Here is a 27,935-nt window from a genome sequence, read left to right as displayed (position 1 = left end):
GATCAGAAGAGAATCATGCCTCAGAGGAGCATACCATACAGGAAGGAATAAAAATTTGAAAGCCATCTCTAGTATTGTGCTGAATTCTTCTTACCTTTTCAATTAACAGTTGTTCAGTTGCATGGTTGCTGACTTTGCAATTATATCTAACATTATAACTATTTGAGCCATTCTTTGCAAAGAAACAAAGCCAAGTGTTTTTACTGAAGATCAATCCCTGATCAAGTTTTGATCAGTAATAATGATAGGAAAAATCTACTATGTGCTAGGTTATTGGAAATAAAGATAAATATTAATTTTCTTTTCAATTAACATTTGCTCCAAGCTTAGGAAAGACTGGCAATGTCTCCTTACTCCTTGAGCTATAATCTAAAATTTTCTGGATTGCAGATCTTGTGCTGCTATGAGCATTAAAAGTCATATTTTCCATTGCTTTTCAGTTTACTTTGGTAAGTGAACAAATCATATATAAATCATTCATAAATCATCTGTAAGGATCTTTGAAAAGAATCTAAGTAAATCTCTAATGAGAATTTGGAAACCTCTTAAATTCAGTAAAATATCACACACTTAAAACAAAAAACATTAGGATTAAACTGTATTTCAGAATTGAAATCAAAAGGATGAATTAATACCTTCCAACCTCATTCATTTTTATACAGTACATTTCCCTTTCCATTACATACACTGAGAAAAAATGGAGTTTGGTGTTCACAGTTTAATTGAATGAGTATTCTAGAAAAAGCAGCGCAATATCCTGATTGTCAAAAACTTTCAAGTTTTTGGGAAAATTAGTTCTTTACAATGAACACAAAAAGTAAAGGAATTGGGCATTTAATAGTACAAGCAGGTTTTCGACAAAAGCACAACACCCAACGTTTTGCAACCAAAAAGGCAGAAAAAACACCCTCAGATTATAAATTTTGTCTTGGCTGTATGTTTCACAACAATCCACTGGATGGCTCCCTTACCACTCTCTGGTTTTGCATTTCCTTGAGTACCGTATTACCGTGCGGCGAGTTCCACTGCCTCAGGAAACTTTGCTCTGAACAAATTAAAAAGCATCTCCATTAGTGGTCCGCAGGTTTGCAAGTGCAAGGCGTCCTCCCAAAACAATGAACTTCAGCTTCCTGCACAACAGAGTGGCTTACAATCTGCGAGTGTAAAAGACAGTAGCTATATGTAACAACTACAACAACCAAAAAAACCCAAACCCACAGAGTATACTGGCAAAAAATGGCAATTAATTGAGTTTGATTCTGGCTCTTCCATCCTCTTATAATGCACTAAACAAGTGACAGACATAGTCATCCTAACACTAAGTAATCCATCCTCCAGAGAAACCTTGTAAAGGCAACATGGCAAAGAAAAATCAGGAAGAGAGGCATGTTGAAAATGCTCGGCTTGTGGGAGTCAAGAATGATAAAAAGGAGAGGTGTCGATCAGTGCACACATTGGTCCTTGCAGCAGTTTGAGTTTGCAGTCGCAGATTCACATTACTTTTAACAGCAAGCTGACCCTAAAACAGGCAGCCCTGCTCACTCCTTTCTTTAGTTGGATCTTGCAATAGTGTTACTGCAGGATATGTCAGATCAAAGAGCTGGAATTTTTCTGATGTCTTAGTTTTAGATCAGATAGTAAAATCTGTGATTGTATGATCTCCATAATTTAACACAAGGGAGGGTCTTCAGTTATCATGGGTAAAGTGTAACAAAAATCCACATCCTGTGTTGAAAAGCTAAAGTCTTTTTTTTATTTCTCTATTTTTCCATTTCATTGCATTTTTAGCAGTATTTCTGAAGAGATTTTATTGCAAAGTCTATTACCTGATAAAATCACCTATATGAGTTATAAAATTTCTGAATGTCTCCAAAAAAAATCCTAAAAGGTCTTTGATTTCTAGTCTATATCCCATAGAACAGTATGAAATGACTTAATTCTTCCTTTTTGTCTCAGCTAATTCCTTTAAATACCAGACAACTAAACATTTTAAAATAAAGGCATCGTAAAAATAATGGAGATAATAGGCTGATTCTGTCACCAGTCACAGATTCATTCTCTTAGGAAACCATCTTATATACCTTACTCATATAAAACTCCACTGATGTCCAAGAACTATTTTACTGAATATTGTAATGCCACTGTAGCATTCAACCTTTACTCGATTTTTTCTCAGTCTTAATTGTTTTAACACATTATAGTTACTAACATGTTGAATGTGTCACACTGTGTGTGTTGAATGTAATGGACATGTAAGTGTGTGCACCATGGGGATGTAAAAATGTACTTTTCTTTTTCCAAAATGAAGGATGGCAGCCATGGTGTACAGAAGGCTGATAGTTTTATGCCACACTGGACATATAGATGCTCAGAATGCCATCACTGCAAATCACACTCACAGTCACATACACCAGGTCAATTAGCCAGCTGGAAGAACTGTCTTATATTGCCTTTAGGAAGCGATACCTTACTGTACTTAGACAGGGATTTTAGTTAAAGAAAACTTCAACCTATTTATTGCAAACTGCCAGATTCCATAAAAAATGAGAAGAGCTCCCTGAATAGCCAGCTCAGCTACAGAGTTAGGCTGAGCCTAGTTTATAACTCCTTCTTTAACTGAGCAGATTACTTACAGAATGAAATAAGATAACTAAAGATAGAAACAGAGAATCAGTATTATAACATAAACAGAGGCAAAATCTTGTCTACTTGCCTACCATTGTGTCAATGCCTATTGAGTACAAATTCAAGCAATGTATTTATCCACACATGTTCGGAACAGCTGGAGCAACAGTGGTGAGATCTGATTCTTACATGAAATAAAATCCTTTACTTTCCAATGTGGAATAGGCAGTCTTTAGACCAGATCTGGACTAAATTCCAGAGGCTCACAGGCAGAACAAAAGCAGAGGAGGTCCAAGAATGGGGTGCAAGATACGGGACCATGAATGCAGGTATGTATTGTCCTCTCTGTCTGGAATAATGTGCTTGTTCTACTAAAAGGCTTCAATACCTATCTTACTGCAAGAGGCTGATGACATTTGCACTTGTAGCTAAGACATTTTTAAGTAGTGTAAGGTCAGTTGAACTATACTACACGTATTCTTTTATGTTTTTGTAGGGCGGGATTGGTTGTGGCTCTAGCTACGAACACTGGTTATGTAAGTAACATTACATACAGCTATGGAAGTTTCATGTATTTAAGCTTATAATCAGATAGTACAGAGACCTTGTGTGCAAGCAGTCATCGGAATAGCCGTTAGTTAACAAAACAGGGTGCCTAATTTTCTCTCTCTCTCAGACTTTTTTTATAAATTGGTCTGTCATGGTGGACATAGTAATATGCTGCAAATAGAATGGAATGGAAAAGAATAGACTAGGCTAGACTAGACTAGACTAGACTAGAATATTTCAGTTGGAAGGGACCTGTAATGATCATCTAGTCCACCTGCCTGACCAATTCCGGGCTGATCAAAAATTAAAACATGTTATTAAGGGCATTGTCCAAATGCCTCTTAAACACTGACAGGCTTGGGGCATCGACCACCCCCCTAGGAAGCCAGTTCCAGTGTTTGATGACCCCCTTGGTAAAGAATTGTTTCCTAATATCTAGTCTGAACTTCCCCTGAGGCAGCTTTGAGCCATTCCCCGATGTCCTGTCACTGGAAGTATTAAGGCAGTTAAATACTTAAGACATATAGTAAAATAATGTTTCTATTTCAGACAAAGACAATCCCCAATTTAATTTGCACAGCCACTGGAGTGTTAATATACCATGGCCCTGGTAGAGGAACCTCCCTCCTCCTGACTCTCAGCTGAAAACATGTATCCTGCAAACACCAAGTCTGCAAGCTCAACTAATGATACTACTTTGAGCAACAGCAAACATTACTCTTAATTCACATGCAGTGTTTCCTGTGCTTTTCTTAGCTTGTATTAAACTTATATTAAAGTTGTAGCCTTAAAGCCCAGTAAATGTGGCATGCAAATGCTTGTAATAGGACACAGGCTTTGTGTTAAGCTAACAAAGCAAGCCCTAGGACTTGCCTAGATTTATTTTGGCCTACCTGGAGTTCTGCTTTTGTTTGTTTTGTTCTACAAGCATTATCTAACTCTTTTGGTAATTATCCAGTATTAGGCAATAGGTTACTATTACCTATTATTGTACCATATTTTACGTGGTGACTATTACTTATTATTGTATTACACTTTACATTTTGCTTAGCATTGCATTGCCGTGTGTTGTAAAGCCTACTGTCTGCTCAAGTTGTAGCCTACTGCAACAAATTTTTGCCTTTTAGAACTAACGGATAGCAACAGGAAGAATTATTTTCTGTAGAATGAAATATCTACAGAATGATAATGGGGTCCTCCGGCTACAAGCAACTCAGCAGTCTATTACTGGACATTAAAGGAGTGCAGTCTTGGGAGCTCGGTAAAACCAGTCTAGTGGTGACAGAACAAAGAACAAGTATCCAACATACGTAAATCACATCTTACAATAAATTTTGGTCTACCCTGGACTTGTGGCCTGATGAAAAAAGAGCAATGTATAAAATATTTTAACAAGCATATAAAAGTGGTTCCAAACAGGTCCTAGAGTGAGGACAAGGAAATCATCATCAGCAATATTTTACTCCTGCTAGCAAGGAGGAGGAAGAAACCCCACCATCAATACCAGCTCCTCTAAGTGACGGACTAAAGATGAAGCCCCAAAACTGAAGCCATTAATGTTTCATACTCAGACGGTCAGTGGAAAGGTTAGCATCCAATGAAAGAATGGGATAGATACTAGAAAGTTTGTTTATATCAGTTTTAGCTGTACATAGTCTGAACTATAAGTGGTGATACACATTTAAATGGACTAATATTAATTCTTGATTAAGAATTTACTTGGACTATTAAGATTTTACTTAGACCAACAGTAGATTCTTGGCTTTGCATATAAGGTATGTTCTTTGGCTCACAACTGCAGAATCTGTGCAACTAAATGAGGGCATTTCAAAGTGGTGTGTAACTTGGGTACAACAAATTGCTTATAAAATACCTACACATATATACAGACATAAAAACTCATGGTATGTCCCAGGAAATTTTATGTTGCAAAAGATGACTTAGAAAAATGGAACTGGTAACAATAGTATCCTTTGCCATCCTAACAGATCCTTGATTTTTTTTGTTAAAAAAGTGTCCTTTGTCCATATTTTTGAAAGAAGTTTAAAAAGCCTTTGTTTTCAGTAGTTGGTTCCAATAACTAAGTGGGGATCCAGAATTAGCTGCTTGTGCTGTTTGTATTATCTGCAAAACAGAATTTAAGATTTCCCTTATTGTTTATGTCCTTCTAGATCTAGACAGATACAAACTATCCACGCTGAATTTAAGTAGCTCCCTACCTACCATGCTGCCTGTTTTGGATGACATTCTTGGGGATCTAATTTTAGCACATGATGTGCAGTTAGCTTAAATGCTTCACTCAGAGGTCTACATTCAACTCCAGAAGTGCCAGGTATTGCATTGCTGTGAGGTTACTTCCACTTATCCTATCCATTATTACAAACGTCTAGCTGTTTAACCAGAAAGTTTTGTGCTGTTCAGTGATTCCAGTGAACTATTGGCAGAAGAAAGCCCTCCAACTTTCTCATTGGCCCATGGGATAGCCACAAAGGACAAGAACGTTCTGCATTTTCTGTGTAATGAGGACCAAATGTGAATCATTTAGAAATGCCTTGCACATTGCTGTTTTGGGTTGTGCATAGTTCATGATTCACTTCTCCGATGAATAGTCAGGAATAGAAATATTTCTAAAAAGATAAACACTATTACCGCTAAAAAATAATTGATAAAATTATAAAGCTTCCCAAGAGGTAAAATAAATAGTCATCTTCTTTACAACTTTATAATCTGTTAGTTTTTAGATAACCAGTATTTGTAGGTAAAGCCACAAAAGACCCACTCCTGAACTTGGCAAGGGATGCAAAGAATAATAAGGGCTTCCATAAGCATGTCAGCCAGAAAAGGAAGGTCAAAGGTGTACCCCTGCAATGAACACAACTGGCAAACTGGTAACAATGGACGAAGAGAAGTCAGTCTTCACTGGCAAGCTCTCCTCCCATGCCTCTGAAGTGGATGGACCTCAAGGCAGGGACTGGGGGAGCAAAGTCCCTCCCACTGTAAGAGAAGGTCAGGTTTGAGACCACCTGAGGAACCTGAACATATATAAGTCCATGGGACCCAACGAGATGCGTCCCAGAGTCCTGAGGGAATTGGCTGATGTAGCTGCCAAGCCACTCTCTATTATATTTGAAAAGTCATGGCAGTCAGGTGAAGTCCCTGGTTGTTGACGTGGAAGTCATGGACACTGCACACAATCAATATGATCAAGCAGATGCCACTTTATTGCCAAGATAGCTCAGTTTATAGGTTCATTCTAGTTACTGTTCACGCATAAGCAAATTAGAGATTGGTTAGCATGAGCTGTCCACGCGCCTAGTTACACCTAGTGATTGGTTATAACAACACTGTACACGCGCATAAACATAAGGCATAATTGGTTGTATTAACTAAAACATGTGAAACTTGTCTCAGTCTAATTGGTCAAGATAAGCTGTGGAATTGAAGTTCTTTGCCAAGTTCCCTTTATCGTGGAATGCGCACCTGTGTTCTTCTAATTGGCATCTTTCTTTTTTTGTCTTCTTGTTTATTCTGTTCAAGGCCTTCTAAAGGCATCTGGAATGCTCTTACTACCGTTAGCTAAATATGTGTCCACAAGCAAAGCATCCTTGAAGTCTGCTGCCTACAAAACATCCTTGGCTCACAAATTGATCAATTCTATCGAGTCTGGATTGTTCACTGTGTGCCCTTTACTTTCCAAGCATCCCACAAATCCCTCTTTCTGTTTTTGAACAATCCAGACTTTAGCCATTGCATTCTGTACCATCCTTCCTAAACAACTGAGTATACAAGGGATAATTAATAACAAGACTACCAATACTAACAAAGCAATTCCCAACATTTTTAACAGATCTCTTATCTATCCCATAATTCCCCAATGGGTAAACAGCCTGTCTAACCATCCCAAACCATCACTAACCTGCAGTTTTTGAACTTGGTCCTTCATCATTTGTATAGCTTTTATGGACCGATTCAGAGTGATCAGATAAATTCATACAACACATTCCATCTAAATCTTCACAACCATGACCATGTGCTAGCAATAGAAAATCAATAGCAGCTCGATTCTGCAACATTGCATGATGTCTTGCACCGCAAACTCAGCCCAGCAATCGATAGGTGCCAGCTGTACATGGGCGTCCCCATGGAGGCAACGATGGCCTTACCGTACACCAGCCCAATGCTCTTCGGAAAATCCCGGTATTTATACATTTGCAGAGGAACGGATTTCAGCACACGTGGCCAGCGGGTGCCAAAATCCGCCTCGGTTACAAGATGGGGAGCCTATGACGCATGCGCTCGCTGGCCAGGCGCTCTGCACGAGTCATAGCCATCCTGTCTACTGGTTCATGGGTTTTGTGATGTGGTTGCAATGCACCGAGAATCTTGACCTGTTATGTTGGCCAAGGTGACCTACAAGATCTATGAACACAATTAATTAAACACAGTAAAAGCAACATTATACCTAATAAAATACATAAGAATAAAAGAAACCCCGATTTTTAACAAAGATACAAACCAACTCCTAAGTCCCCATCCTGCAGCTAAATGCTGTAAGCCGAAATGACAGCTTTCTTAATTGCGTTAAAGCTCTTGCAGCTCCTTCTTGCCTCTGTGTCGTGGTTTAACCCCAGCCAGCAACTAAACACCACGCAGCCACTCACTCACTCCCCCCCACCCAGTGGGATGGGGGAGAAAATCAGGAAAAGAAGCAAAACCCGTGGGTTGAGATAAGAACGGTTTAATAGAACAGAAAAGAAGAAACTAATAATGATAATGATAACACTAATAAAATGACAACAGAAATAATGAAAGGATTGGAATGTACAAATGATGCGCAGTGCAATTGCTCACCACCCGCTGACCGACACCCAGCCAGTCTCCCCGAGCGGCGAAACCCTGCCCCCCCACTTCCCCGTTCCTATACTGGATGGGACGTCACATGGTATGGAATACACCGTTGGCCAGTTTGGGTCAGGTGCCCTGGCTGTGTCCTGTGCCAACTTCTTGTGCCCCTCCAGCTTTCTCACTGGCTGGGCATGAGAAGCTGAAAAATCCTTGACATTAGTCTAAACACTACTGAGCAACAACTGAAAACATCAGTGTTATCAACATTCTTCACATACTGAACTCAAAACACAGCACTGTACCAGCTACTAGGAAGACAGTTAACTCTATCCCAGCTGAAACCAGGACACTCTGCAGTTCTGTTATCTTGTTTATTAATTGCTCCACTGTCCAAGTTCCTCATGTCCGTTGTTTTTCTGGCGGTTCAAAGTCCGTTTATACTGCAGCTGTCACGTACTCCGGCCCACTCATGCTAACTGCGGCCTACTTATGCTAACTCTAAATAATCAGGCTCAAAGAAATGTCTCCCATTTTCCATGAAATCTCCCACAATTCCCCCCTTTTTTTTTTTTTTGTGCAAGCCAAGTTACATGAAGTGCTTTTGCACTCATACTTTCAACTATTTTTATGATACGTGATACAATCATTACAACTGCTAATATTACAGTTAAAATAACTAAGCCATGCATAAGCAAATCTTTCAACCACCTCGTAATTCTTAAACTTGTTAGTCATCTACTTAACCCTGTGTTAGTTATCGTGAGTCTTTTACTGGGAATCATATTGATATCAGGTGTTAGTAACGTAAGTTGTCCGAGGCTACATGGCCTCCCGTTAAGTTTCGATGAAATTCTCCCTCACGCTCTATCCCCACAAATTAAAAACATCCCTGCAGGTAAAGCAGCTGGAATAGAAAAAAAAAGCGTGATATTCTGGAATAGATATAGTTACACCAAGCTGTAGCATTTCTGTATACAGGCAAAATAGCATTTACATTCTGACCCTTTCGAGTGGTGTTATAGGTGTAATTAAACATCACACAGGCATTCATGGTGACTGATCCTGACAACTCTAACTCTTGAAGTTCTTGCATTACTTGAGGCAGGTGTGCATACACACCGTCCCAATTATCGACACAGGATTGTGGGTTAGTACAAAGGGAAAATTCAGGCATTGGATCTGGCCAGGTGTCTAGAGGTAAACCCCACCAAAGAGGTAGAAAAAGGGTTTTCAGGGGTAGCGACAGAAAGATATATAGTTTCTTGATGCGTTATGTTTGCCAAAGTTACCCATACATTCTGTTTTGGTTGTTGGATCATCCATTCTTCACTTATGTGTGTCACCCATAACAGGCCAAATGCAGCAAGGAGGAGGAAAGCGGGGGGGGGGGAAGGGGGGTGCATCAAAGGATACGGTTGGCGTTTTTTCTCGCTTCACAGCAGCCTCCTGATTCTGTAGGGTTTCCTTTAAGCATACGGTTAGGGAGGCTTGGGAACCGTCAGATGGCTGATTAATATCGGCAGTCCCAGTGAGTGGAGCAGAAGTCAAGGGCACAGGAGCAGGCAGACAAGCTCCAAAAGTCTCTCTCGCTGCATTATGTTTTTCTCTCCGCATTTTTCCTTTGCTTGTGGTGGGAGAGAGAGCAGCAAAAGCAGACGCAGACGCTTTACGATCTGCTTTCATTAATTTCCATAAAGTTGTAAGACCTTTAACTTCTTTAGACCCGTCACTAATTTCATCCCATAGGGAGGTTCCGATAGCTTCCCAGGTACTAAGCTCAAAAGCTGTACCCACACTAATTAAAAGGTTTCTGTTCAATGCTTTAAAAGCTAAATCTTGACTGAGTTGTAAAACTTCTATGGCAAATTGTGCCTGCCATCCTGAACTGGCATAAGGACCTGCCCCCAATAACATTTGAGCTTGCACTCCAAACAAAGGATCCCCGTTCTGTCGTGGGATAGCGGCTGCATTTTCACAGGTCGCTTGCCAGTTTTGATAAAATTGAATCTGCTGAGATGGAAGCAGTAACATTTGCACAATCATTTTAACATCGTATGGTGTCAATAAATGTGTAGAAAATACATGTTGAATAACAGATTGACTGTATGGTGATTTTAACCCATATTGAGTGATTGCTGCCTTAGCTTCTTTTAAAACTTTCCAGTCTAACGTTTCCCAAACAGAACCCCCATGCGCCCCTGCCACAACTGGAAACGCAGATTGAATAATTTCACCTTCAATCAAAGCATCTCTGATTACCCCCTTCCATCTTTTTGCCGAATCTCCCACCCCACTCCCTGTTAATAAGGTCGCCGGAGGTGGCTGTGGCAAAGAAGCCACGGCACCGATCTCACCCGATACGTCCTGGGAAACACAAGGATTCATTGGAGGTGGTTGCGGGAACGATGAAAATCCTGTGTTGAAGGGTGGTGGAGGCACAGGAAAAGTTGAAGACGACGGCTCAGACTTCACCGACGGCTCCAGGCGGGCTTCAAGAGTCTCTAGCCTTTATAACAGTTCCTTTAGTTGTGGATCCCCCGAACCTATTGCCCGTTCCTCCTTTCCCTCGAGCGGGGATGGGGGAGTGGATGGTGGCAGTGGTGGATACAGGGGTGAGGCAACTGGTTTAGGTGATGAAGGACGAGAATTAGAGACTAAGTTGTTTTCCGTCTCTTCTGCTGGTGGTGGTGGAAATTCTGCCAGGCTGTCGGCTTTTTCCAAGGGCTGATCTCTGGGCTCTGGATCTGCTACCGCAGATTTCCTGACTGCACTAGCCCCTGCACCGGATACACGGGCTGGAACAACGGCTGGAATTTGTGGTGGCGCAAAGGTGAAGCTCGCCGGGGATGGCATCCCTTGTGGCCCTTCGGGCTGCAGTGCGGCAAAAGCAGAAGCTACTGCCGAACGTTCAGCTTTCATATCTTTTAAAGTTTCTATAATTAACTTCCACATGGTGGAATATCTGCTCGCCTCTTTTGAACCCGAACTTATGTTATGCCATAATTCTTGCCCTATCTTTTCCCAAGTAGGAATGGCAAAAGCATCTCCAAAAGTAGGGAGTAAGCTTTTTTCTCTCGCCCATAGTAGCAGGGCCTTCAGGGTAGACGAGTCATAACTTAATCCTCTCGTAGAGAGCATATGTTGGAGGAGCTTAACCACTGCCGCCTCTTCCTTGGACATAGTGGACCCCATCTCCTCCCCGGCCGCTCGCCTGATCAGGACGAGATTCCCACGACGGTACCGGTACCGTTTTTTTTTTTCCTGAGTGCCGGGGCAGCACTCGCCTACGGCCGGCTTCCGCACCCTCTCTCCGTCGGTTCCTGTTGTAGAATTCAACACCGATCCGAGGGTCCCTGTTCGGGCGCCACTTGTTGACGCGGAAGTCACGGACACTGCACACAATCAATATGATCAAGCAGATGCCACTTTATTGCCAAGATAGCTCAGTTTATAGGTTCATTCTAGTTACTGTTCACGCATAAGCAAACTAGAGATTGGTTAGCATGAGCTGTCCACGCGCCTAGTTACACCTAGTGATTGGTTATAACAACACTGTACACGCGCATAAACATAAGGCATAATTGGTTGTATTAACTAAAACATGTGAAACTTGTCTCAGTCTAATTGGTCAAGATAAGCTGTGGAATTGAAGTTCTTTGCCAAGTTCCCTTTATCGTGGAATGCGCACCTGTGTTCTTCTAATTGGCATCTTTCTTTTTTGTCTTCTTGTTTATTCTGTTCAAGGCCTTCTAAAGGCATCTGGAATGCTCTTACTACCGTTAGCTAAATATGTGTCCACAAGCAAAGCATCCTTGAAGTCTGCTGCCTACAAAACATCCTTGGCTCACAAATTGATCAATTCTATCGAGTCTGGATTGTTCACTGTGTGCCCTTTACTTTCCAAGTATCCCACACCTGGTGACTGGAAAAAGGTAAACTTTGCACCCATTTTTAAAAAGGGTAGAAAGGAGGACACTGGGAACTACCGACCTGTCAGCATCAACTCTGTGCCTGGGAAGATCATGGGGCAGGTCTTCCTAAAAGCTGTGTTAAGGCACAGGGAGGACAGGGAGGTGATTTGAGACAGCCAGCATGGCTTCACCAAGGGCAAGTCTTGCCTGACCAACCTAGTGGCCTTCTAGGATGGAGTGACTACATCAGTGGACAAGGGAAGAGCTACTGATGTCATCTATCTGGACTTCTGTAAGGCCATTGACACAGCCCCCCACAAAATCCTTCTCTCTAAATTGGAGAGATACAGATTTGATGGATGGACTATTCAGTGGACAAGGACTTGGCTGGATGGTCACATCCAAAGAGTAGTGGTCAACAGCTCAATGTTCAAGTGGAGAGCAGTGATGAGTGGTGTCCCTCAGGGGTCCATACTGGGACCAGTACTGTTTAATACCTTCATCAATGACATAGACGGTGGGATTGAGTGCACCCTCAGCAAGTTTGCAGATGATACCAAGCTGAATGGTGCAGTTGACATGCCTGAGGGACAGGATGCCATTCAGAGGGACCTGGACAAGCTTGAGAAGTAGACCCATGTAAACCTTGTGAGGTTCAACAAGGCCAAGCGCAAGGTCCTCTACAGGGGTTGGGGCAACCCCTGGTATCAATACTGGCTGGGGGAATGAAGGGATTGAGCGCAGCTCTGCGGAGAAGAACTTGGGGGTACCGGTGGATGAAAAGCTGGACATGAGCCAGCAATGTGCGCTCGCAGCCCAGAAAGCCAGCTGTATCCTGGGCTGCATCAAAAGAAGCATGGCCAGCAGGTTGAGCGAGGGGATTCTGCCCTCTACTCCACTCTGGTGAGACCCCACCTGGAGTATTGTGTCTAGCTCTGGAGTCCTCAATACAAGAAAGACATGGACCTCCTGGAGCAGGTCCAGAGGAAGGACACAAAAATGACCAGAGGGCTGGAACACCTCTCTTATAAGGAAAGGCTGAGAGAGTTGGGGTTGTTTAGCCTGGAGAAGAGAAGGCTCTGGGGAGACCTTATTGCAGCATTTCGTACTTAAAGGGGGCTTATAAGAAAGATGGGGACAGACTTTTTAGTTGGGTCTGTAGCAATAGGACAAGGGGTAATAGCTTTAAACTAAAAGAGGGTAGATTCAGACTAGATATAAGAAATTTTTTACAATGAGTGTGGTGAAACACTGGTTTCCACCAGAGAGATGGTAGATGCCCCATCCCTGGAAACATTCAAGGTCAGGTTGGACTGGGCTCTGAGCAACCTGATCTAGTTGAAGATGTTCCTGCTCATTGCAAGGGAGTTGGACTAAACGACCTTTAAATGTCCCTTCCAACCCAAACCATTCTATGATTCCATGATTCTGCAAAACCATACAAGAATAGGCATAGTGTAATTCAACTGACCTTGTATTACTTACATATTTGCAGCACTTAGTCTTTTTGAGTACACATCCTCTTCATTTTGATTGCTGTTTATTTCCTTATACTGAAGCAATAATCAGTAGTGACAAACTGATTATGAAAGACATTCTAGTTCCTTTGCAAACTTGTATTTTCTGGAGCTTATGATGCTGAGAAAAAAACCCAAACATTCTGGCCTTGCTACACACAGTTTCAGCTTTGAAGTACTCTTCTCTCTGACATTTAATTAATAAACTGACCACTACATAAGAACAAATACACCCTTATAAATGAGTACATTTTCAGCAGATCAAACTTAATACATTTTATTATGCAAGTAAAAAACAGCTGTACTTAAAAAAAAAAAAAATTAGCAAGCATGTGCTCCCTAATGAGGACTAATTTCTTCAGCTTTCATAAATATATGTTTTTATAATTAAGATATAATTACCTGAAATGTTGTTCCTTTTTGCACTTTTCACTTTTTAAAGCTGCTAGACAAATAGGATTAAATAATCAGTGCTTGAGATTTTGAGTATTTGTATGCTTGTTTCCGAGTAAACTGGTAAAATGTTGAAAGCATTGTTTGAGAGCTACCAGCTTTGTCCTTGGTTTTTGATGGGGCCAAGCAGGTCCACCTTCTTTTTCTGAATAGTGCTAATTATCAGAGGTGAAGATATGCACTAACATAATCACAAAAACAAAACCTTCAGGCCTAGGATAACAGACACATAAGAAGCAATTAAAGGCATTAAAATGAGGTTACCACTTCAGTTTGGAAATAGAGTAGCAAAGGGTTCTACATGTTCTACAGTAAAGGCTGGGTTTGCTATGGGTGAAAGGCTCAATCAGGCTGGAAGCTGACTCTGCTGGGCTAGGGCTTCAGGGAGGATTAGCAGGCATTGTTGAGCTAATGAAAGACCTAGAATTAGACTGATGTGATCCATGCTAATATTGGCTCCTTACATATTTATAAATTATTGAGACATGTCATTAGGCCTAGGTTTAGACATGAAACTGGTTTCCTGACATGTGCTATTGCTAGTGTTTGCACTTGCAGAGTTTTCTGTACAAGGATTATAGTTATATTAATCTAGGAACAAGGTTTAGGACTGATAAGCTATGGTTAGTGCTGTCTTATTGGGAGCTGTTGTAACAGTTAGGGTTAGTATTGTTGTTTTGGCTGACCAGACCCAGTTGACCTACTGTCATACCTGGATCCACAAGGAATTGCTGAGTTGAGTTAAACATGTTGCCATCATGTCAAGTTTGGAGAAGAACTGGAATTTGAAATGCTCTAAGTTGACGAGGTAGTGTTATGGTGAGATCATGGGACAGCTTCAGTCCTACAGTGACAACTTAATGGAGGAATGGTGGTATCTTAGGTAGTAAGGCTCCAACCTATCTGAAGATTTTTAAAGGAAAACTGGCATTTCAAATTCAAACTGGAAATGAAACAGAAGTCAGTGGGAATAATGATTTTCTAGTGAGAAGTGTTTTGCCACAAAGAAATGATGAGATTCTGGGTCCAGCTTAATTTTCTGGATTGATCTACAGTTAGCTGATCCAATTTGATGTAGCAAAGCCATCAATCATGCAACTACCTTCCATATAAAATTATCTCACACGTCTTGGCGAGACATTAATGTCTGTATGATAATCTAAAAATAAAGGCCTCCCTTTACCCCTCAACTTCTGCTCATTAGAAACCAACTTTTAGTTGCCAGCCTAAAAATGATTCCAAATTTTCTGAAGCTTTAATTTGTCCTTGTGGAACACTGTACCTGAACTCACATAGTTCTTATGTTCTCATTTTGTTGACCTGTTGTGTTTAGCCGTGAAAACTTTAACCCTTCCAGTCATCTAAGACAGGTTCTCTATTCTGTAGATTCCCCTAGAAGCCATTTTCTGTACCTATTCGTAGTTAAATTAGCTGTCCTGACAATGCTAAACAGTATCTTAGATAAAGTTTCATATGAGGTTTGTACAAATGGGGTCCCCATTTGAGTCCTTCTGCATGTATGGAAAAATAACTCTAGTAGAAAAACTAAGATTTATGTGGTAAAAACATGCCTTCCCAAACTTTGGAAGCTTTCCTGAGGGGTGTGAGTGACAAGGCTTCCACACATATTTTTGTTTAATATAACCGCTGAAAAGATTATTTTCTGATGTTTTTTCTTTAATAGTTACCTGCAAATCTGGTGAAGTACACTTTTTCTCTGCATTACTGGGAGTGCAGAAGAATGCAGGGGTCCCCTGTTACATGGATAAAACAGTAATTGTGCAAGAACTCTACAATAGCTTACACCAATTAAATTCTTAAACTCTATTAAAACATAACATTGGCACTGGATATCACAACACCCAGATAATTACATTTACCTTGATGTTTCTACTATTAGCCTGTTTTTGTAGGTTATTTTGCAGTAAAAATTCTCACTGTGATTATTTTTCACATAGTCTCAAAACAGAACTATATTTCCACATTTCAGCCAACTCACTAACTAAAATACAGTTCATCACAGTGTTGAAGGTGAGATGAGTTTTTTTATTGACTACACAAGAGTTGAATAGCTTGCCTAGAGATTTCTGTAACACGAAGGAGACCGTAAAATGTTTCAGAGTGATCGGTTCCATTCAATTTTGCAGGATATAGTTCTTTAATCTAAAGGTTTGGATTGATCTTTTAAAACAACTGGGAAACTGAAGCTGAAACCCCTGCCATTCTACATGTCCCATATATAATAAATCTAGCTGAAAAGTTCTTCTACTTCATGAATCTAACCTCACTAAAATGAAAGAAGATGAACTACAGATTTGCCACTTCTGAAAATTCAATATGAATGCTCCATGATGCCACCATTTCTATTGGGCTAAGTTTTCTCCACTTTGAATTAAAGGTACGGTGTTCTTTTATTCTACAGTGCATGCTCAAGGTGGGGTAGGGGTGTAAGTCTTTTAGGTCTTAAATTGAGTCGGTGGTCATGATCTCCCCCTGCCGTCTTTACCTTTCCCCCAGTTACCACAGATGTGCACTGACTTCATGCCCATTATCAATTAGTCAACTTTTGGCACCTTTCAGGGCAGGATGTTCCCTCTTTATTGGTCTTTTAATTCTTTGATGTTCCTCAAGGCCCAATTACTCCAGGACGCTAGCTTTTTTCTTTTCTGATGACAAATTATTAAGTGTCTTTAGACTACCAGCTTAATATACATACAAAGAACATCTTGCATAGAAAGAAACAGATCGTTTCACATTTTTAGGTTATCTTGAACAACCTGATCTGCTTTTCTTTGCAAACCCAGCTAGAAAATATATTTCCAGATATAGTGTTGTAACAAACTGATCCTCTTTCATTTTCTTTCTCCATATCAAAAAATGTCTTCTATTATAGGGAGTCCATCCTGCACATTCCATGAAGTGTACCTAGCACAAACTGATGCTATTCTCCCTAATTGGTGTCCTGGTTTCAGCTGGGATATCTTAGTAGATGCTAGTGTGTTTTAGATTTAGTGGGAGAATAATGTTGATAACACACTGATGTTTTAGTTGTTGCTAAGTACCGCTTATCCTAAGATAAGGATTTTTCGGTATCCCATGCTCTGCCATCAAACACATGTACAAGAAGCTGGGAGGGAGCATGGCCAGGACAGCTGACCCGAACTAAGGAGGGTCCACATGAACAAAGGGATATTCCATACCATAGAAAATCATGCTCAGTATAGAAACTGGGGGGAGTTGGCTGGGAGGGGTGTATAGCTGCTCAGGCATCAGTCGTGGGTGGTAAGCAATTGCATTGTGCATCATTTGTTGTCTTTTTTTTTTTTAATTTTACTGTATCATATTCCTTTTCATTCTTCTTCTTCTTCTTCTTCTTCCATTTTATTTTACTTTAGTTATTAAATAATTCTTATCTCAAACCATGAGTTTTACTTTTTTTTCTGATTCTCATCCCCATCCCACTTGGGGGGGTAGGCAGGGCGGGGGGAGCGAGCAGCTGCGTGGTGCCTACTTGCTGGCTAGGCTTAAACCACAACATGTGGTAAAACATATCCCATTTCAGAATTCTTTCAGATCTTTTTTCCCTGTTGCAAAAGACAGACACACTTTACTGCTTGCTTCAACAGAAAGGCTGTATTTTGCAAATGGGATTATAATGAGACTCTGTTCCTTTTACTGTCGAGGTGGAGTGGAACTAAGATAAAGCTGAAGACAGCTTGATTTATCCTTTTTTTCAGATAGGACTATTAAACCACATTCTTACTGTACTCCTCTGTGTTAAATAATCACTGAATGTTTCAGTGAACCCAAGAAGGCTGGGGCCAAAAGATCGCAAAAGGTCATGTGTACTACAGCCTTTGAGTCTGAGCCTGTGTTACCACCAACGAACTGAAAACCAAACTCTGAATTTGTGTAAATGGCAATTTGGTGACAAGCTGTGACACCGGCAGTAAAGAAAATTGTGTGCTATCACAAGAGCAGAGATAGACTAGCAAGGATGAAGAGAAAAGGAACAGATTTGCAGAATAATTAAGAAACTTTTAATTGTTCAGCTGCCTTTGCACATGCTCAATACCCCAAAATCAAGCCTTAAGTAACTCACAACTGCAGTGGGAATTCTCAGACCTGAAAAGTAAAACACAGGAATCTTTGCTACCATACTGTGTCATAAAAGCTGTGTTTGTGCAAGTGGGCTCTATAGGTGCCTCTGTATATGGGTGGAGAAAGAGTTACCAGACAACACCAGGATGAAGAGAGGAAACATACATGCTGGGAGACAGCATCTGAAAGCCTCCCAAGAACTCATAGTCATCTTGGATCAAAAATTGGTAAGCTCAGGAGACCAAGGAGCTGCTGAACCTGCCCAAGGCCTTCAGCACACACTGGCCACCCATGACAGGTCATGTAACTCACACTGCATCTGAGAAAGCAGGGGCTGCTATAGGTGGACAAAGACTACAGGGCAGTATATATAAGCACACCTGCTGAAATGAAGGACCCTGCCTGTGACTTCGTGCACAGCTGCCTGGAAACCCCCAGAGTGTGGGTACGAGCCCTGGTTCCTGAGTGAACCACTGGGGCTGGCCTCTCCGCTGCCGCTCCAGCTGGGTGACTGCGAGCGTGTGCATTGCGTGAGGCAGTGACTGCATGTACGATGCAAACAGTTATCTGCAATTAATAGTAACAGTCTAATTAATAAAGCGTTCTAGTAACTGTTGGTTGTATCTGATTCCTCCCCTGACTCTACACCCCATCAGAGATATTTACAACACCTGGTACAAAAGAGCCACAAAAGTAGGTGAGTGTCACCCGGATCTTGTAAATCTGTATTTTAATCCAGCTGCCAAAGTTTCAGACAACAAAGCTGCTCAGAATTCCTTTGAAAGGCATCCATTATTGCATCTCCTGGTTTCTAGTGAGCCCGCTACAGACACATTTTTGCATTATTTTACTGGTATTCATGTCTACTGGTTTTGGCTGGAACAGAGTGAATGTTTTTCACAGTAGCTGGTACGGTGCTGTGTTTTAGATTTGTGGCCAAGATGGTGTTAACACAGGGACATTTTAGCTATTGCTGAACAGTGCTTACACGGGATCAAGGATGTTTCAGTTCTTCATGCTGCCCCACCAGCGAGTGGGCTGGGGGTGTGCAAGGAGCTGGGAAGGGACCCAGCTGGGACAGCTGACCCCAGTGATATCCCAGACCATATGACATCACAGTCAGCAACAAAAGCTGGGGGAAGAAGGAAGAAGGGGGGGCGGGACGTTAGGAGTTATGGCGTTTGTCTTCCCAAGTAACCGTTATGCATGATGAAGCTCTGGTTTCCTGGAAATGGTTAAACATCTGCCTGCCGGTGCGAAGTACTGAACTAGTTCCTTATTTTGCTTTGCATGTGCCCACAGCTTTTGCTTTTACCTGTTAAACTGTCTTTATCTCGACCCATGTTTTCTCCCTTTTGCCCTTCCTATTCTCGTCCCCATCCTACTGTGAGGGAGCGACCGAGTGGCAGTGTGGGGCTCAGCTGCCTACCAGGGCTAGCTGACAACAGGGTAGTAAATCCAGATTTTTCCAATGTTAATTCGTAGAATTACCTAATTTAGAAAAACACAGAAAGTCAAACCCACATCGGACTTAAGTATAAATGAGGCTCGCCTTTCCTTGTCTTGCCCCATGTTTTCACCCGTCTAACGCTAACAGGCACAGCCAGCCTGAATCCGTGTTTTTCAGGTAGAGCTGACTCTGGCTGGGTCGAGATTTTGTCTTCGGCGACGCTGGGGCCTGGGTTTCGCTCGCGGACACCGCTCTCCCGGCTGCCTGCGGATGCTCAGCCATTCTAACGCCGGCCGGCCTGCGGGCCCCAGAAGCCAGGGCAGCCTGCCCCGAAAGGAGAGGGAGCCGGGGAGACCATCCCGCTCGGCCGCCATGGAGACGTCAACGGTCGCTCCCCCACCGCGCTCCAACCCCACCCCCACCCCCCGCAGGCCTCGCGCCAGCCGCGGACCGCGCGGGGGGAGGTAGGCGGGGCTCGCGGGCGGAGCGAATGCGGCGCGAGGACTGCCGGCCCGAGAGCAGCGGGAGGGGGGCGTGGTGCCGCCCGCTCGCCTCGCTCCCACCCGCCCCCGCCCCCGCCCCGGTGTTGTTGTCTCTGTACGGCCGAGGCCGGGGGCTCTCGCGAGATCGGCGTTGGCGCCGTGACCTCCATGTGAGAGCGGCGGCGCCCGGTAAACACTCCCCGGGGTCGGGAGATGGCTCCCGGCGGCGCCCGTTAGACCTGGCCGCGGCGGTTCCCGCCACGCTCCGCCTCGCCCTGTGCCGCTCTCGGCGGGGTCGCGGCGCGGGTGAAGCGGTGGGGGATCGGCTCGGGTCTCCTTCCCTCTCCGCGCCCCTCTGAGCGAGGACGGTGGCCCGGCGGGCGGGGAGGCTCGCGTCTGTTCCGCGGGATTTGAAAATCCTGTCCCACCGAGCCAAACAAAGGGCAGGGGGGAAGCGCCCGGCCCCCTCCCCTTCTCCCTCACACGCCGCAGACGCGCTCCCGGGGAGCGGACTCCTTGTCCGCCTCCTGCCCGAGACCCCACTCCCTTCCCCGCGGCTGGCTGAGCCGGTGGGAGGGCGCGCACCATGTGGATCCAAGTCCGCACCATAGACGGCACCCAGACCCAGACCATCGACGACCTCAGCCGCCTTACCAAGATCGAGTGCCTGCGGGAGAAGATCCAGGAGACCTTCCGCGTCAGCCCCGACCGCCAGCGCCTCTTCTACCGGGGCAAGCAGGTGAGGCGGAAACGCCCCTACCTGGGTGGCAGGGGTGGGAGCTTCCCCCTCCTCCCGCCCCGCGCGTCCCCTCTCGGGCTCGGCTCTTTGTGCGGCCCAGCGCGGAGGTCCCCCTCCCCACCCACGCGTCGTCCGCTGGCCTCGGCTTTTGTTTACTCCCGTCCCGTCGGGCCTAGAGGGAGGTGAGGGGCAGGAGGGAGCCGAGGCGCCTGGCCTGACAGGAGGCCGGGGGAGCCAGCGCGGGCGTTCTCCGCGCCTTCCCGCCCGCTGTTTCCACCGAGGGCGAGCGGGTGCCGGAGAGGCCCCTTTGTGTGTTTGTTTTCCCACCTGAACCGCGGGAGGCTCCTCCCCCCCACCCTTGCCTCGATCGTGCCGAAGTGACAGGGCGCCCGGAGGGGCGAGGAAGCCCCTCCGCTCTCCTCGCCGCCCCCAGACCCCGGGAGCGGAGCGCCCGGTTCGTGCCTCGCCCGCTTCCCTGCGCCCGCCCTGTCGCCGCCTCGGCCGTGCGGGGGCGGGGGGGGGGGGGGGAAGCGTCCGGCGCGGGCGGACCGCGGGCGCTTTGCGGGGCGGAACGCCGCCCCCGGGGCCCGCACGTGGCAGGGCGGGGAGGGGAGAGGCGGCGCGAAGTGCAATGTCCCGTCAGTACCCGCTGCGGGGTCGGCGCGGCGCGCCCCACCCCCGGCGCCGCGCGGCCGAGTAACGGTTTTCGGGGTCCGCCGGCTGTGAACCCCTCCCACCGCCCCGCGGGGGCGGGGCGGCGTCCGGCCCGCCGAGGCCGCCACGGGGGCGGGGCGGGGTGGTGGCGCGGGGTTGGTTTGCGCGGGCACAACTTGTCCGCCGCGCGCGCCTCCTCGGCGCGGGGAGCGGTGTGTCACCGGTGGGAGCAGGGCGGCTGCTGCTGGCCGTCCGTCCGTCCGTCTGTCCGAAGAGGCGTTTCCCACAGAGCGGGGTGCGGTGTTCGTGGGGCAGCTGGCGGAAAGCTTTCTGTGAGCCCGTACTTCCCCTCCACTCTGGTGCCAAGTACGTTTTGATCCGAATAGGTTGCCTCAGGCTGCATCTTTGTTGCTGAAGGGTGTAACCTTTCCGGCTGCATTACGTAAACTATGGGGTGTACTCACTGCTTGAGTTGTTAAGTGAGGCATGGTTATTACCTGGTAAGGCAGGTGTGGGATGCGTGGTACGTTTCTGGGCGCCTGGCTCTTAAGATGTGCCTTCTTACAACAGACGAGTCTTGCAGCGTTTGCCTAAACTCAGTAATCCACGGTAGTGAGGTTTCTGCCTCAAAAGAGATGAAATGTGTGTCTTTACAAATGGGGGGGAGGGGAAGTAAGAAACAGGAGTTTAACTATGACTAGAAGGTAAGTGTTGATGGCTAGATGCTAAGCCTAGATTGTGAACCCAGTAGCAAATTAGTAGATTTTTGTGTTCTACAGATTGGTGACTGAGTGTTTGCGAGAACGTGTCTGCCGAGACCATTAGGGACAATTGCACGTTTCCCTGAAGGGACCAAATCAAGGAACATCAGTCTTGGAAGTTGTGTAACCTGTTTAGGTTTGTGCTGTGCCAGCATACCTCTTCTTTCAGTGCAGAGCTTGATGTGGGACACAAGGTTTACCCGAGGAGCAGGGAAGATGAGCCTGTAGGGTGTTGTGCTTTTCTATGTAGTCTGTCAGTGGCCAGACCAATTAGTTTGAACATTTTAGTTAACAGATGTCTTGCTTAAGAAAGCATAACAGTGAAATATTATAGCTGAAGTTGCCTAAATGAGCAGCATTTGTGAGTTTAGTACTTAGTTTATCCAGTTTAGGACACAGTTGGGATCATGTTCAGTGGAGTTGGAAGTTCTTTTTTATAGCTTCACTCACCATTTATGTCCATTTTCTTGCAATTACCATAATTAATTCTGAAGTTTCCTTGATGGTTACAGATTACTTTTCTGATCCCGTGGTGCTAGTAGGTAGGAAAAAAGGTCAGAAGGATTGCTCTTGCCCAAGTAGAACTGGATGTTGAGAGACGTGAGCAAATGAAACTGTAAACAACTTTGGCTCTCTCAGGGCTGTGATAAAATAAAAAAGGGCATTTCAGTTAAATGTGAGGTGAATAGAAAGCAGTATACGGAAGTGAAAACATGGAGAAAAAAAAAGAAGTTTTCTGCATGTTGGAAAAAACATGATCTAGTCCAAACTCTTCTCCTATTTTATCTGGTTAGTACTCAGTATGGTTAAATCTGTACAGTCTGCTGGTAGAACTGTGACTTTACTACTGAGTACTGCTTACTGTAGTCTCTCTGGGAACTTCTAGAAATACTTGGACCTTACAAGTGGTGGGTACCAGAAGACTGGCTAAATAACCTCCTTTCTTCTAAAAATGGGAGGTGTATGAGGTTATAAGGACACAGAAACCTAAGTGAGTCACTGTTTATGGGCTGAATTTCAACAACTTCATGTTCTTAGCTTGCAGTAGAGAACAGCTTCAACTAACATTTGGAGCTAGAGCTGTTATTTTGCAGTTCTTTAGAAGTGTCCATGTCCAGTTAATGTAGTTTATGTGGTATACTGTAATTTGCTGTTGTCTGATTTTGTCAAACACAAATGCAGGACCTTAAGGGGGCAGTACTTCACGCCCCTGTTCTTAAGGATTAAAGTACCCTAGAACTACTGATTAAAACCAAGTGTTGTGATTAATGGAATACTTTGTATTACTATTTTTCTCTTGTAAAACCAGGAAAAGCACTACTTGGTTGAGCAGACTGCTTTCTGGTTTTTAACTCTTAGCTGCCGGGAGGATCCACCATTCACATGTGACACTGAAGAGTGAGCAAGATAGTATTACTCTGTAACTTGGTCTGGTCTGTGAGGACATCCTGGACACTCTGGGGATCCACATTTCTGTAGAGCTGAATAACTTTTTATCAGCCAGAGAAGTTGAGTCATTCTGTAGATCGAGGCAGAACTTTCTGAGGAAAGGGAATAGTAGTGTATGCATAGTTCTTTACTGTGGCACAATAACCTAGTCTGCAGTTAAGTCAGCGAAGTCTATTGAACGTAGAAACCCACAGTGACGTCTCTTGCTTCCTTTGTTGAAGAAGTTGGAGTTTCTTGGAGAGACACAAATAATTCCTTATGCTGGAATAAATCCTATCTTAACCTTGTTCCACCATAGACTATTCCCATCTAATGCTTTATCTGTGGTGTTACATGTTAACTCTGAGTAAACTTGTAAACTACAATGCATTGTGTGGAGTTCCTCTAAAATTCAGAAAAGCAAGACAAGACAACCTGTCCTGTGGCAGCATACTCTCTGTCTGTCCTAATTGGAAAACCTCTATAGCACTTCTTGATGAGAATAGCAGTTCTCAGTTTCATTCATGAAAGTGAAGGAGATATTATAGTAGACAAATTCTTGGCATCTTGACCTACAAGAGCAGATTTTCTATAGGACCAAGCTATAGTCATTGATAGTCATTGTGGGATTTCTAGCTTTCAGTTACAATGCTGGAAAAATTGAGCAGTAAAAATAGACTGAAGTTTATTTAAGTTTGAAAACTTGCTAGAGGACTTAAGGTTGTCCAGAAGACTGTAGGGGTGTTAATGGCAACTTGCGTTTCACATAGAACTAAACATGCACACTGTTGTATTTCAGCAACATGTATTGTTTACGGAATACAGAAAATAATATAATCTTGTGTTGGCTTCTTCCATCATCGTCTCCCATCCTGTTGGAATTTGAATTCAGTGAAAACTTGTAAATGGCTATTGTTGTTAAAGAAACCATCATCTCAAGTAGTTTTTCCATAGTGCTTACCAGAGTCAGGGAAGAAGGACACCGAAGCCCAAATATTTCTTCCTAGTATATGTAAGAGGCAGTGAGTGAAATTGCTTTTGAAGTCATTAATCATAGAATCATTTAGGTTGGAAAAGACCTTCAAGATCATTGAGTCCAACCATCAACCATGCCCACTAATCTTGTTGTCGAGGAAGACACTCCAAACCTGTTTCATGGGAGACTGAAGTCAGCAGGTGGAAGTGAGAGTACTGAAGCCATTTATTTACTTGATGTGAAGGTTGTTGCAAATTAGGCTTATTTCACTAGAAGAAATTCAGCTCTGCTTTTATGCACAAAAAAGTATGGTAGTATGCATCGTGTTACTTAGCTTTGCAAGTTGAATCTTAAGTATAGTTTGTCACGCCCATGCTGTAATGCCCAAGTGTTTAGGATTTTTTTGTTTCTGTAAATTTAACTGAAACTATAGAGGGGTAGGAGGAGTGGAGGAACTTCAGTTTTGCATGAGAGCACCCTTGTGATAAAGCAGCCTCAGTGAAACACGCGGTTATAAATCTGGCAATAGGACATGCCTTGGTTTGCCTACAGCCTTTCTTATACAAGACCTCTTTAACTTCTGCTGACCTGGGCTGGCACGTGAGCAGTGGATTGAATCTTGTGTGAGTTTGAGCTTCTAAGCTTCAGGTTTGTGAACTGTATGTTTAAGGGCTTCTTAAATACAGCTTGGGTGAATTTCCAGAAGGATAGAAAAGCATTATTTGTGGATTTTTTCCCCGAAGAATGGGCGTGCTAAACCTATTCATAAAACAATCAAGTTTCTTAATACAATCTCTTCCCAGCTTTATTTTGTTTGGAAAATTGTAAACATTTTCAGCTGAAGCTGTCCAAACCCCATCTGCTTTAGGGAGAATCTGGGTGTGAGAAGTCTTCAACTGGAGCAGTTACATTTTATATTTTGGAGAAATAATTTGAAGAAGTCTTAGAAAGGTAGTGATTGCCATTCTAAAATGAAGCTGGTAGCAAGTAGCTCTGTAGCTTGGTGAGAGTGAGTCATCTGGAGTCTTCAGGGCAGATATGATCAGACAGCATTCCAAAATTCCTGAAACATTGATGGATTATACTTAGACCTTATCTGGCAGTAGGTTTGGTAGCCCTATTTGCAAGTTTTTTATATGACTGCAGAAGTTGTTTGCTGAAATCAGCTTCTTGTTAAATTTTTGCTGTACAACTACTAATGCAACTTGCCATTCCTCGGTACCATTGTCTTTGTAATTCGAAGCACCTAAACAAACTGAAGGAAAAGCTGAAGCATATGTGAAGACACAATAGTTTATACTATTTTGTATGTATGACTTCAGTAGTAGGAAGCTGAAAAACATAATACAACCTGTAAGAAATTGCAGCCAGCTTTAAGGTTATATTTTCTGGCATGTATATTTATTCATGTAATCTAGTTAGGAGTGTAGTACTTGTGCTTTTTTAATTAATCTGGAAGCTCTTGGAAACTGAATATTTCTTTTTATATTAAAAAAACCCCTGCAAACTCTTAGATGCAGAACATTGCCAATGCATGGCCTACACTAAATGATCTGTGCTGGACTCAAGGAAAAAGGTAGTTGTAACACTGGATGGTATCATATGTCTTACTCTTAGTAAATCGTAATCTATATAGGTATCATAGTCTTAGAGAGACTCCCACAGTACTCAGCAGAAAGCATACAGCAAGAGGAACTCCTAGAGAAGGAAGAATATGGAAGCTGTGGAGACTATGGAATTAAATGATGTGGATTTCCAGTGATGAAATGTAATCAAGTGTTGATAGCATTTATATTGGAAGTTACGAGATGATTCTCTTCTTTAAAAGCTGTTAAATGGATCTCTATTCCTAATCATTTAACTGTTAATTATGTTAAAATAACTGCCCTGATACACCTGGCTATTGTATTTACTTATTTTTTTAGACTTTTGTTGTTGATTACAGAAGATTCAGATAATAACCAGTTCTTCATTACAGGTATCCTTACAAGCTGCAGACAGTCATTTGCTCTCCCTTGCACCACTGTTGCTGAACTTCAGTTGGCTATGCTGTAGAAGTCCATACCATCATACAGGAGGTACTTCACCACTCTCATCTAAGCAGTAGAGATGGATGAGTCTTTCCATGCTTCTAAGGATTTCAGTGCAGCTTTATATTTTGACGTACTTTTTTTTTTTTTATTACAAAAGTATCAGGTAATCCTAAATGTCAGACAGAAGATGCCATGAACTTTTATTTACGTAATTGGAAGACTTCTGAGAACTGCAAAAGAAGAGAAACCTTGCTGCTCTAACTTCATTTTCCAGCTAGAAGTTAATGAGCAAATGTTCCTTTAATGGGATTTAGAGTTGCATTCAAGAGGAAAATGTCATATCTAAATTAGCAATTTTTTTTTCTGTATCTCACCCAGTGATAAAGGAAGAAATAGTCTTTAAAACCTGAACTTCTTATTAGAAAGTTTAACTTGGAAGAGGTGCAGACTTGAACCCTGTAGAAGTCTTTGGCTGAGACTGAGAATGGCTGCCTTCACCTTTATCTTTTGATTAAGTCAAGGAGTCTTTTCTTACAGCTCTTCACTTTCAGCTGTTTTCATGTTGGCACTAATCTTGTACACTGGAATCTTTTCTGGATTATAGGTAGTCCAGATCAAAAGGTAAAATGCGTTGGTACCACCTGTACACTCTGCAAATAATTTTATAGTTATGGTGTAAAAACCCACTGTTTTGCTGGAGAATATGGCCTTACAATGTACGCTTCTGTACTTAATTTTGGTTACAGAACTTCAGGAAAAGTGTGAATTTCTTCTTAGAGAAAGTTAGTCTTGTTGATTGAGTACGAAGATGACTGATGTACATTTATCATGGTGTTTGTACTGAGATTGCTGTGTAATTACAGACAGTGTCAGCAGCAAGATTCTGCAATTTCTTCTGAGCTTGTGTGGCTTTGTGTAGCATATGCCAGACTTCCTCTTATGTGTGGAGAGTTGAAGCAGCACAGCATATTCACACTGTGGTATGATCAAACCCATTGGTTGTCACTGTAATTGTAGAAAAGCCTTTCTCGGATACTGGAAGCTTCCATAGTCTTCCTTCTCTAGGAGTTCCTCTTGCTGTGTGCTTTCTGCTGAGTACTGTGGGAGTCTAAGACTGTGATACCTATCTAGATTATGGTTTACTGAAAGACAGACATTTGATACCATCCAGTGTTACCACTACCTTTTTCCTTGAGTCCAGGGCAGATCATTACCTGTCGAATAACACATGTAAGCAGTCAAAAGGGAGTACACTCTCTGATAAAAAGACTAATTGGTGTTACCTTGTTGGTGGGATTTTTGGTGGCATAAGGGTCATGTCTTCAAACATTCCTGTAGGCTGCTTTGAAATGTGAATCTCATGGCAAAAAAATGACAGAACTGAGTCTAATTTGGACCATAATCTCCAGAC

General features: G+C 43.2%; 1 protein-coding gene and 1 long non-coding RNA gene across 3 annotated transcripts in view; one reads left to right on the top strand and one right to left on the bottom strand.

Annotated features, from left to right (window-relative positions):
- Positions 1-580: 580 nt before the first annotated feature.
- LOC128137732 (uncharacterized) lies at positions 581-20,664 on the bottom strand. Its single transcript, XR_008233811.1, has 2 exons — positions 20,588-20,664; positions 581-1,154 (listed from the first exon to the last, which is right to left on the bottom strand). It is a non-coding gene; the product is annotated as an uncharacterized LOC128137732 (long non-coding RNA).
- UHRF2 (ubiquitin like with PHD and ring finger domains 2) overlaps positions 20,051-27,935 on the top strand; it is a 93,630-nt gene continuing 85,745 nt past the window's right edge. For both annotated transcript variants that reach the window (XM_052778879.1, XM_052778878.1), the window contains exon 1: positions 20,051-20,672. In XM_052778879.1, coding sequence (XP_052634839.1) covers positions 20,520-20,672 — 153 coding nt within the window. In that variant the 5' untranslated portion in view covers positions 20,051-20,519. The remainder of the gene's footprint in view (positions 20,673-27,935) is intronic.

Source organism: Harpia harpyja, chromosome Z (genome assembly GCF_026419915.1).
Source record: "Harpia harpyja isolate bHarHar1 chromosome Z, bHarHar1 primary haplotype, whole genome shotgun sequence".
NCBI lineage: Eukaryota > Metazoa > Chordata > Aves > Accipitriformes > Accipitridae > Harpia > Harpia harpyja.
The sequence above is the reverse complement of the archived record's forward strand: the minus strand, read 5'-3'. Positions and strand labels throughout refer to the sequence as shown.